The sequence below is a fragment of the Panicum hallii genome, chromosome 9, assembly GCF_002211085.1.
Source record: "Panicum hallii strain FIL2 chromosome 9, PHallii_v3.1, whole genome shotgun sequence".
In the NCBI taxonomy this organism is placed as follows: Eukaryota; Viridiplantae; Streptophyta; class Magnoliopsida; order Poales; family Poaceae; genus Panicum; species Panicum hallii.
This window is the reverse complement of record NC_038050.1, coordinates 26,724,395-26,736,417: the sequence shown is the minus strand read 5'-3', so window position 1 is coordinate 26,736,417 and position 12,023 is coordinate 26,724,395. Positions and strand designations below refer to the sequence as shown.

The window sequence follows — 12,023 nt, the reverse complement described above, 5'->3', positions numbered from 1 at the left end:
TTGCGTCTAGACCGGGTCGGGCTTGGCTGGGCTGGGCCGACTCGGTAGGGTTTCTTTTATCTTTTTCTTTTGGATATGCATTTTCAATTCAAAACAAATCTAGAGTAGTCTAGATAATGTATTTTGAATTAAAAAAATATCCAGAAGCACCCAAAAATTCTGAGAAATCTAGGAGATGAAGTTGGACACGACGAACCCAGATAAAATATTTGAAGCTTGTGAAAAGGTTCCAAGAAGCTTCCAAAAAACTGTAAGCGCTAGAAAAATCGAGAATAAAAATCAGAAAAATTTAAAAAATTCTCAGAAGATTTATAAACTGGATAAAAATATTTGAAAAGGTATTCACATCCCAAAATTTTAATTTTGAGGTGCAACAGAAGTTTAATGCGATCGTGCATTTCAAATAAAAAAGTTAGGGTGCCGAGCCTCGCCATAGAAAAATACAGTGGCAAGATCGATCAAAAGCCTCGCCAACGACTTGGCAGCCAAGAACGGAACTACAGAAGCTATAACCGATGTGGCACTAGCTTATGAATCTATTCGCACATTTGCATTACAGATAATTAAATCTATAAAATAATGTGTTACTTGACTATATTTCAATGCAAAAATAATGATGACATGTGGACCGTAACCTATGTCAAATTATGAAAATGAATGGATTTGGCTAGATCTGCCAAGGTTACAATCAAAAACAAATTTGTCGATGTTTGGGAGTTGCCCACGCACAACTCGGTGAATCGCGGTCACTTCCAAGGATGAACAACTATCTATAGCCATATCAAAAATGCCCCATGTCATTGATGAGAATAACAAACTCAAATACTCCTTTGCATATATCCTTTACATTTTTGCACATGTTTAAATGTAAAGAAACGACCATAACCCCATTGCAAATAAACAATCCAACCAAGTTGACAAATTCCACAACAAATCTCTTGATTCGGCGTTAGGGACTCATTGCCTTCTTTCCTATATCTTATATTTATCGTACTTTTGCCCTGGGGAGTCTCTTTCTCTTTTAACAAATGTCTAGAACTTTGGATTAAGAATTGGTGGAATACCAGGCAATCCGAAACTTTCTTAACTGATATTCAAGAGAAAAGGATTCTAGAAGGATTCATAGACTGATGTTCAAGAGACCTATAACAATGGTCGTAGGGCATTATTTCCATACACCTTAATTCATGTGCATAGTTCATCCCGTGGACCAGCTAGACTGCTAGAGGCTCAACTCAAATCAGACGTGGCGTGTTGCCGACCAATCAACAATCATACTCGAAGAATATGTTTGCCCGCCAGCACTAAAACTTCAATGCATGCTGAAGTACTTGAGTGTATGTTTTTCGTTCAGACTTGCAATGCATTTCTGCGCCTACGAATTGCAATCGAGGATGGCTGCGACATGGACGTGCCGTGCGTCTAAAGCCATGACGGTAGCCACTTGACTTGTAGTACTTGCGTGATCTCCAAATTAAACTCGTGGAATGGTGAACCTCTTATGATCAATCAATTGATGACGCATCCAGTCATATATAATATATCCACTAATATAATTAATCCAGGGATAAACGCACCAAACAAAGAGAAGTCGGACTGGTCAGTTAACTTTCGGTTTTCACTATTTTGCACGGAATGATCATCCTACCTATGCTAGTGCAAGTGATGTGTAAGTGCCTTGTCTGTCGTCCTTGCTTTGTACAAGTCACCTAGTGCTGGATTAAGTTAACTAATTAAATGGTACAGAGGATTTAAATCCTCCAAGCTATGCCTGAAGGCGGACATCATGTTGAATACTCAGGGGACCAAGAGGCAAGGACACTCACCTAAGGTGTTGGTGAAGGCTCCCTGTGGCCTTGTGCCTCATGTACAAACATATTTTCCATACCGTTTGTCACATCCCAAAATATTTTATTTTGGGATGTGAATAACTTTTAGACTGCGTTTATCCATCATTAAGATTTTCTAACAATTTTTCAGATTTTGCTGGCATTTATTCTAAATTTCTAGAGCAAAATCAAATTCTCGAAACCTTCTATAAATATTTTCACGAGCTTCAAGTATTATGTTTTGACTCCTCGTGTCCCAAACTATCTATGGAACTTTTTCCAGGATTCTTGTGGAACTTTTCACTATTTAAAAATATTATCTGTAATTTTTACGGAATCATTTTGGTTTGGAAAAGTTTTAGTCTAGTTCGTGTTTCATTTTTAATTATTAATTGATTAATGACCATTGAAACTAGCTTTTCTAACTAAAAGTTAATTAGACTTCTATCTTGGTTTTTATAATTAATGTTAATATGAATAAGACGCATATAGCTGTGTTTTCAATTGAACTTGCTTAGTGCAACCATGAAATGTGAAGTATGTGTTTAGATGTTCTCACAAGTTTACTCTTTAAATTAATTATTCAATTAGTATAATTTATACATAAATAATTATAAATAAAATTTTATTAAGTCCCACCTCATCTTTACGAATATAAATTAATATTAGTTAATTATAATCCTAGATATTTCTTTTAAATATTATTTACATGTGTTTCCCTGATAAAAATAAATCTAGTATATAGTTTTTTCTATTATAACATAACTCAAATAAGTTAATTATTTTAGAGAAAATGGAACCATTTTTAGAAGTGGCTCCTCATGGGAGCCACCTTTGGAAATCATTTTGCACAAGGTTCAAACGAAAACCTTATCTTACTACTAGTATCAATGGTTTTGTGATAAGAGATGGGAGGGTCTTTGGTTTGAGTACTATAGACCACACACTCGAGAAAAGATGCCTGGCTTGTGACTGGACATGTATGGGTAGCTCAATCAGTGTTGGGAATTCTTTTTCTCGTAGTTCTTTCACGCTCATGATTACCAACAGCTTGTGGTCTTTATAAAAAAAGGCTTTTCGTTTTTCCACAGGCGATCTCTTTTATTTGCGCATGTTCAAATAATCGGATTTCTATATCTCTTTAATCACAGGCGTATGGTTAAACGTTTGCCTATGACAACGGTTTTTTAAGTAGTCAGGGTGGTGTGAACTAGAGATGAAAAGAAGTTAGACTCGGAGCCATAGGACTGCGCATATGGCGTATATATTTTAGGATAAGGTAGCCCACGCCCTACATCAGTTGTAACTACTCGTACCGTAGTAGGATTAGTCAGAACAAAAGGAAACTATCCGAGTATTACTCGGGTAGGACTCCTAAGTTCGTATTTGGATAGGATTTTCACGTAACCCTATCCCCTCAGACTATATAAGGGTAGGTAGGGATCCCCTCAACCAACAATCAACACCTAAAATAATATAAACCACTACGCTACACGTAGGGTATTACGCTCTCGGCGGCCCGAACCTATCTAAATCTTGTGTTCCCTGCACTTTCGAGTTCCTGATCTCGGCGACACCCCACCTACAATCTACCACCTTGGTGATATCTTTGGTGGGCTTAGAGGTTAAACACCTTCAGGCTGTAGGCGAACCTTTTGATAAGTAGAAACTGAAGGGGGTTAGGAAAATATTTTGGCTGCCCAAAGTTTCATATTACTTCTGAATCACTTTAAACTACCATTATAAAACTTCATGGGTATATGACTAATTGTATTGGCCGAATGGTTACAAGCGTAGTACAAAGTGATAAAAATTTCAAATAATGATCACTCTTTTTTGAATTGATCCAATAATTACTTGAAAATTACACATTACTAGTATAGTGTATAAAACAACATATTATTGTAACTCTGGATTCGAGGGTGTTGTATATCTTCTGGCTCCCGGATTGCTGATGATTGTCCGAAACACTCGTTAGGGTTGTTCTACATCCTAGATATTTTGACACGGTGGAAATTTATACCTTTTGTAAGACAACCTCATAATAGCATCCACAGAAATAACAGTTTGATTTGGGTTCTACAAACAATTGGGTTCTACTCCCTCTGTCTCAAATTCTTATAGCTGTTTTGGTATTTTTAGATAAATAGTCTTTGCTATGCACTTAGATATACATTATGTATAAATACATAGCAAATTTAATATACGTAGAAAAGCCAAAATGATTAATAATTTAGGAGGGAGGGAGTAGAAAATATACAATTGATTCTAGTAAAGGTGGAATTGGTTCTGTAAATCAAGTCCCAGAAATTAAACGTTTACTTTAATTTGCTTCGCCTCGCAGGACTAGAATGAAGATAAAATGAACCAGTAGCTAAAGCAAAATGCTCGTAGGATAGCTCGATGTTCAGAGAGGCATTCGAGTAATGATAGCACGATACAAAGGCACACTCTTATAATAACGTTACTCTAATAACACGAATTTAACCAAGGACGGGCGTCGCCGATAAACATGCATATGCATTATTTAACTCCGAGATCCCATGCAATGTTAGAAATGTCAAACGAGACGGAAGTGACATGGACATGCTTGTAGAGCTAGCGAAGCCTTCTATAATTTCGTCGAGCAGCTAATCATGAACTCTAGCGATCGCATTCCTCGATCGACCTTGCATTTGACATCATAACGTTTAATTTGACTTCATACGTACTGTGGTGATCCAAAAGGGCGTGCGTGCAATCAAAATCAACCAATGGATGTATATTTTTGAATGGAGGGAGTATGCGTGAAGTGGGATAAGGTTGGTTATATTGGCTTGCACGAAATGGTCATCCTAAGCGTGCTAGCTCACGATGCAGGATTTCTTCGGTCAATCCAGTGACCCAAAACCCAATCCATAGTAGGGTAGAAACCCTATAAACCTAACCCAAAAATAATATGGTGCAATAACTGGTTTACAAAATGGGTCATCGGGTTACCCAAAAGAACAATAGAAGCGTCTTTCCTCTTCCCGATGTACGTTTCGCGGTCTGGTCAGTTCCGCGGCTCGCAATGCTAGCTAGCAGCACCACCATCGTCCATGGCTTTCTCCGGCGTGCCTCCGGCCGTGCTCTCGTCTAGTTCAGCTCGCAGCGACGGCCGTGCACCGGCCGGAGCCAACGACATTCGCACCTCCCGCGCCGGCGCAGCACCTAGAGGGTGAGGGGTCGCAGCAATGCTAGGAGGCGCTGGTGGAGATCGTCTTCCTCCTCGACGGTGAACGTAACTAGGGCCCCGGGTGCCGCCGTTCGTCCGTTCCATCTGCATAGCAACAATGGCGGCCGGAAGCATGGCGCGCCGCCGCCTTAGCGTGCAGTTGTCGGCTTGCGGCAAACGGTGCTGCTGCACGCGAGAGTGTCGTCGCTGTGGTCAGGAGGGTCATCTTGTCGTCGAGTTCGAAGCTCATGGCCATGTCGCTGTGGCAAGGAGGAGGATCTTGTCGTCGAGGTCGAAGCTTGTGGCCGCTGCCGGCGTACTACGGCTCCTTGGGGTCCTCCGGCAGGTTCGTGGTGCTCGCCCACCCCAGCACCTCCTTCGCCGCCCGAGGCTCCGCGTAGAAATGCTGCATCGCAGTTCACACGGATGCGCGCACCTGGTCAGAATCTTCTCATACTTCTCCGTAGAATTGCTTTCAAGAGCAGGTAGATTGCTGTGGCGAGAAGAAAAAGCACCTCGACGGACCATTAATCTGCTTTAGTACGCGTACACAGGTTCTGGTGTTTTCTTGCGTCAACCCAAAACACCGAAACCCAAATTTGCGTAGGATTGGGTTGACCCAAAACTAAACGCTAATTAACTGGGTACAGTGGGTTAACATTTAGGTCAACTTAAACAGGAACACGTACTGATAGGTCGCCGACACAGCGCCGTGTGTTCACTTAAAAAGGTCTGTTTGCAATTAGTCTACTGACTGCTATGTGTCAACTTGCTACTCCTTCATTTTTCAGACTAATATATGTATATTTCTCTTGTAAATACATTCCCCACTCCCACAAAAAAGTGCATTACTCATATTGTTTTTGAGGAAGTACACTCACAATTATTGCCAAATCTTCGTTGACTAAATAATCTGATTTGCAACCCATTGTTTACACTATAAGCAAAAGAGACTTGTTCGGAGCTACAAAGTTCACACACGCTTGAAATAAAAATCTCTGGTTTTGATTTTATTATGTACAAAAGGGAACACGTGGCAATTCCAACAAGTTCCATATACTGGTCATTAATATGTGTTAATGGAAATTGCTAACATAAATATATGCTAAACACCAAAAACTGAACGCGCAACCATTTCATTTGAGAAACCTGATTACCAGATTTTCATGAGATCATCGTGAAGACTAATGAACCTAATGTCTTCCAAAGAGGGATCTGTCACGGACAACGTACCTTACGTTGACCTTGCGTCAGCGGGTCATTTAAGATGTCCGCCTCAATGGTCGTCAAGACAAATGAAGAACAACGATTAGCGAGAGAAGGGACGGGGTGGGGGTGGGGTGGGGGGGGGGGGGGGTTGGTTGGTGTGGCGCGACCGGGCCGGTAATAGAACTGGTTGAGCCGGGAGGTGGGGGAGGGAATGTGGGTTAGTTTAGATTAGTATACTTCACGTACTCGTGGCGATCAATACTTCGTAATACTCGTAAGTTAAATCCATATAGGTATCTGAAAAAAAGGATGCTCGAAGTTTAAACGAGGAGAGGGTGAATTAGGCAATTCTAAAAACTTAACCTATAGCTCAAACTAATTAGCATAAAATATAAGCTGAAATATATTATCTAGATGTGCAACTAGGGTTGAACTAGTGTGAAATCCTCATTCCAGAGAGTTTTGCAACCTATAGCCAATCTGTTATGGACTAGTGTGAAATCCTCATCCCAGAGAGTTTTGCAACCTATAGCCAATCTGTTATCGCCATAATTTGACTGGGCCAAGGGATGGGCCGAGAGCAACATGGGTTGAAGGAAATCATCGTAATGATCTGCGAATCGGCTTCTGTGCGAACATGTCAAGGACCGGGATGGCCATGTATCTAGTAAGGATAGTTTAAATATAGTAAGTTAGAGATTGTATCGTAATCAGCTAGGGTTAGTCAGAAAAGATCAAGTCTCCGGACTATAAATATATATCGTAAGATTCAATAAAGATATCCAACGTTCACAACAAACTCTTAGCGCACCGCCACCCCTTCCTCGAGGGTTTTCTCCAGGTAATCGACATGCTGCTTCGATCATGTTCCGCATGATCGGAGCAGCGTTGTGTTTATCTGCTTATCTTTGTGTTTCTCGTACTGAAGCGTTGTTGATGGCGAGTAACACTAGTTATCTTAAACGATTATGTACTGCGTTAGTTCTGAATAATCCATCTATGTTCTGCTTGCTGTTTCTAATCGTTTAGCTATCCTCGTATGTGATTTTGGGTGCAAGGGCAGCACCTTGCTCTGTTATCGCTTAGTGGATCTAATCTGTTATGGTAGTTCTTTACATTATAAGAATTCGGTTTAATATCCATATGATTAGGCCCTTCAAACAAACGGGTTAAATGTTCCGGCTGCATGATTGATGCTTTATGGTAATCTAATGAGGGATTGTTTCGGGAATCGACTTGTTAGTTGGTTTTTAGGCCTCTTTTTGGGTTAGCGTCTTGTTATCTTTCATGTTCGTTAGGCTTAACCACGTGTAGGATATTCCGGTTACACGGTGAAAACTTTTACTATCGTAGATTGGATTAGCTTGGTGATTACAGAGCATGCTTTTATCTTTTCTATCGGATTCATACAAGGTATTCGAATATTAATAGATCCGATCTGTTAAACGAGACAATCGGCTTCTTTTAGCCAATTCTGAGAGTTACCCGAAGGTCCGACCTCGTACAAAGACAGGTTCGATCAAGTGCAGAGGCTCCATCGCCTCTTCTAGCCGATCTTGGGGGTCATTTTAAGAGCCGGTCGCGGCTCGGACTAATGTTTGACATGGCTGTGCATGCAGGAAAATAACTGATAAGGACTTCTACACCTTTCTGATCAGGTATAGGTTAGGTGGCACGCCTAGCACTTCACCAAGCCAGGGCGTGTGCTGGACTTCTGGGCCGTTGACCGAGGGACCGAGTCCCACCAGTAGTTCTGGGAGCCTCTCGGCTCCTCGTATTGCCTGTCGCTGCACGCCGGTGGGTTTTGACCAACAACACAATCCTAATAGAATACTACACTAAGAATATAAAGGCACAGGGGATGGGGGGAAGCAAACTCTCGACACGAAGATTTATCCCGTGGTATCGGTAGGCACAAGGCCACCCCTAGTCCACGTTGTTGAAGCACTCACTGAAAGTATGGCTTCCCGGTCACCGAGTCTCTTCCGGGACTTTTCTTGACTCGCCACCAAGGCTCTCGCCAAGTCCCCGGTCACCTCGATACCGTCTCCGCTAAGGAACTTCTCGACGAAGGAAGGGGGTGTCCACGACCCCCGCACAAAGCCCTCATCGCCGCTCCACACCAAGTCGGAGGGTCGATGACTTGCCGGCGAGCCACCAAGACTCCAAGGAGCCGGCACACTAAGATAAAGCTTTGGTTCACTCAAGAACCAGCACACAAGGCAACTACACCTTGCACTCTCACTCTATTTAGAGCTAGCCTAGCATTACACCTCACAAAGCTTGTGCTAAACCTAAGAATTTTATCAATGAGCTCTTTGTTTAGCTCAAAAAACTTCAGCAGAGTTTCTGTAGCTTCTCACAAACTCCAGCAACCTCAAATAACCAGGGGTGAGATCTTATATAGGCTAGAAATCCACTCCTAGCCATTAAATACTTTTTCCCTGAAAAGCATAAAGCTTCAGTTAAACCGGTCGTCACCGTCGGTTTAACCGATTACACTCAACCTGCCTATTAGCCGTTCAACTCCAACTGCCATCCTCTGCTGACGTCATTGCATCGACGCAATGCACCGACGACCGTCGGTTTAACTGGTGCTGAAGACTTTGCTTGGAATCCCTTCTGAAACAAAAATATACGTACTGAGTAATCACAACACGCTTGCACCGATGCCTTCTTTTGCATAGTTGGTTTAACCGGTGCCTCTGTCATTTCTCCACTTGATCGTCATGTCATCTCCTCATTGCACTAACGCCAGCGTTGGTTCAAATGGTGCAACAGGATTCTTCTGTACTTGATCGTTGTTTCAACTACCAATGCACCGACCCGTTATATTCTAGAACCGGTCGACTGATTTCGGCTGACATTTGTCCAATTTGTTGCTGCGATCATTTGGACACCTCAAATATATTCCCTCTATATTTTCACTGTAACATCTTGATAGCGAATTGGACCATCTTGTATATGGATCCGACTCCATTCATGAGATCTATAAATTCTACAATCTTGAGCTTACAAACTTGTTAGTCCTATTAACTATGTTGTCACACAATCACCAAAATCAAAATATGACCTAATAGGGCCATGTTCCTTGCAGTATCCACCCTCTTGCGGATTTATTTGTTAGACTTAAGAAATGCCAACAGCAACCACACCATGTGAGAAAAAAAACTTCTGGGAGAAAGTTTTGCAGATAGAATTTATGGGAGGATACATAATAAAAAAAGGCGGGTGCGGAGAACACTCTGGCGGCAAGCTGAAAAGATTCAAGTGTCGTCGTAAACAGCCGATGTCACTGGCGAAAGGGGGTAACCATTGGAAATCCCCAACGTCCACTAGGTTACCATTAGTGTTCAGTGCAGCAAGGCATGTTACTTGTGGTACAATCAAGTTTCCCCATAAACGAACCAAATAACCGGAAATGATCCTCGTAAAGAAATAGAGAAATGTTCGTCAAGGATACACACGAGATACGACAAACTGCGCAAGAGCTCACTTCGGGCCAGTGATCTAAGCCGATTGCTGGCTTGAGTCTCTCTCCGTCACTCCATCGGGAACTAAAAATGAGAGATTTATTTCAACACAGTAGGAAAGCAGGAGGCCGACGGAGACTGCAAAGCCCTCAGCTAGCTAGACCCCCTGTCTTTTGTTTGCCCGGGGTTTGGTCCGGTTTCGTTCCGTCGGGACCACCTTTCTTCGTGGTCTCCTTTCCCCGGGGCACGGTCGCCCCCAGCTCGACGCGTTCGCTTCCGCGTTGCGGGTCCTTGGGGACGGTGACCTCCAGCATGCCGGCCTTGAGGTCGGCCGTGACCCTGGTGCCGTCGTACTCCTTGGTCATGAGCAGCCGGATGTGGAACGCGCCCACGCCGTGCGCGTCCACGGCCGCCGCGGGCTGCTGGGCCGTGACCTTCCGCTTGATCTCCAGGACGTCCTCGCCGGTGGTCACCTCGATGTCGCTCGCCGACAGCCCGGGCACCTGCAGCCACAGCGTGACGCGGTCCTCCTCCTCCTTGATGTCCCACCGCTCCTTCCCGTCCGGCGGCGGCACCGGGCACAGCAGAGCTATAGTAACGCATGGTACGGTCTTGCGTGTAAGTATGGATGCATTACTACTGTTGCATGATAATCTACAAATAATAAATGTTTGCTAGTGACCCTGATCCAGCCAGTGAACGAAATGGAATGTACTCACCGGTGGGCGGGATGCTGAACGCCGGTGGCCGTTCTTTCTCCGGGAGCGCACAGGTCACGGTAAGTGGTCGCCGGCACTTAACGCCGGCACAAGGTCGGAATGCGGCCACTGCAGGCTTCCACGAATCACGGGCAAGCACGAGAGAGGAAGCTGGCAGAACCGGCGATCGGCTCACTGCAGCTCTGCAAGATCCCATAATCGTCGACATCGGTGCCGCCAGTGAGGAATGGGGAGAGAGATCTCAGTGCATGCTAATTCTGGTCTAGTTGGAGGCAGTTTTTTTTAGTGCTCCTTTGTGGTATCAAAGAAGCGTTTATATAGACTGCTGATAGGGAGAGCAGAGTGAGAATTGAGAAACGCTCGTGGCGTGGTTTGGGCACTTTGCTTGGTCGGATTGCGAGGGAATAAAGCGGCGCGGGAGGCCGCCCGCTTTAAATTTGGTACGAAAAGCTAGCTTGGATGCTTCAGAGGTCAGGTGGATGGATACCTATCTTGGGGGTGGGACAAAAATGACTGGTATTTTCTTCGCTTCTTTTCCTTTGTCCCGTTTGCTTCAGAGTAGGGAGATCCCTGATTCGTTCCATTCGTGCTTCTCATTATGTTGCCTTTTAATTTCTTCTCTTTTCTTGCTTTATTTGGTTTTGTTGTATACTGGAAACTTATTGCTGTGCTATCATGGCACAATACATCATTTCACCAAATCAAGTTTGGCTCTCGGACCACAAACTGCGGCAAATGAGAACCACTAGAAAGAGGAAGACACCCGATAGATAAATATGAACCAAGGAAACCACATGCAGTGTTCATCTTACTGATTGAGAAGGCCGACTTTTGATGATCATCGGATATTTTCGTCGTCTCATTAAGAGTTTGATCCTTTTTATGAAACACTTGAAGTCCTAATTAGTATGGAAGCACTATATATCTATCAGTGTACACAATACACTGCAGGGATATTCACAAGTTTCTCATACATATGAGGTCCATTTGCATTGGCTAGACCGTATGTAGCCCCTTTTAATCTTATTATGACACTAGCCAAACGAATAAATGTATTCATATATTTTCCACATGCCTTTGAGATATAAATCAAGGGTCCAAAGATGAGGAGACAAATCTTAGAAGAAAATCTCGTTCAGTACAACATAATAATCACTTTGGCCCTCTATGTCATTAGTTCCAGAGAACTTCTACCATCCTTTTGATGACCAATGCCAGCCAACTGAATGCAAGCAACATAAAGATGCTGGCAGGCGCAAGACTGGGGCCTCACTTGAGCCCACAGTAAGAAAAGGAAACTGTATGCGACCCAATTAAGTTTAGATACCTCATTTAGGCCTATTAACCATCAAATCTCGGATCCAGATCATGATCCAAAATGATATACTACATTACTGGGTCCAACGGTGATCGGGTGCCATTGAACTTCTGTTTCCCAATCGCAAGAAGTAACGTGGAGACTTCCGATGATGAACAAATCCAAAATTAATTGTTTAGTAATGAAATTAGTATTACTCTGTTACTTTGATTCTAAAAAGTATTACTCTGTACTCTGTAGTCTGTACTCCAAAAGATTACAAAACTATGTAGACCTTTA

The 12,023-nt window shown here is 43.1% G+C and overlaps 1 protein-coding gene across 1 annotated transcript; it reads right to left on the bottom strand.

Annotated features, from left to right (window-relative positions):
• Positions 1-9,609: 9,609 nt before the first annotated feature.
• On the bottom strand, positions 9,610-10,728 carry LOC112876593 (spore protein SP21-like). The gene is made up of 2 exons (XM_025940737.1): positions 10,427-10,728; positions 9,610-10,296 (listed from the first exon to the last, which is right to left on the bottom strand). Exons 1-2 carry the CDS (start codon positions 10,632-10,634, stop codon positions 9,857-9,859), a joined length of 648 nt encoding a protein of 215 aa, XP_025796522.1. The 5' UTR covers positions 10,635-10,728; the 3' UTR covers positions 9,610-9,856.
• Between the last annotated feature and the right edge of the window lie 1,295 nt (positions 10,729-12,023).

What these genes read in the sequence shown, in the direction of transcription:
- LOC112876593 (XM_025940737.1), bottom strand. Translation starts at nt 10,634, where the DNA reads ATGTCGACGATTATGGGATCTTGCAGAGCTGCAGTGAGCCGATCGCCG. An exon ending in GTTCAGCATCCCGCCCACCG is followed by an intron (nt 10,297 to 10,426) that starts GTGAGTACATTC and finishes GCGTTACTATAG; the next exon opens with CTCTGCTGTGCCCGGTGCCG.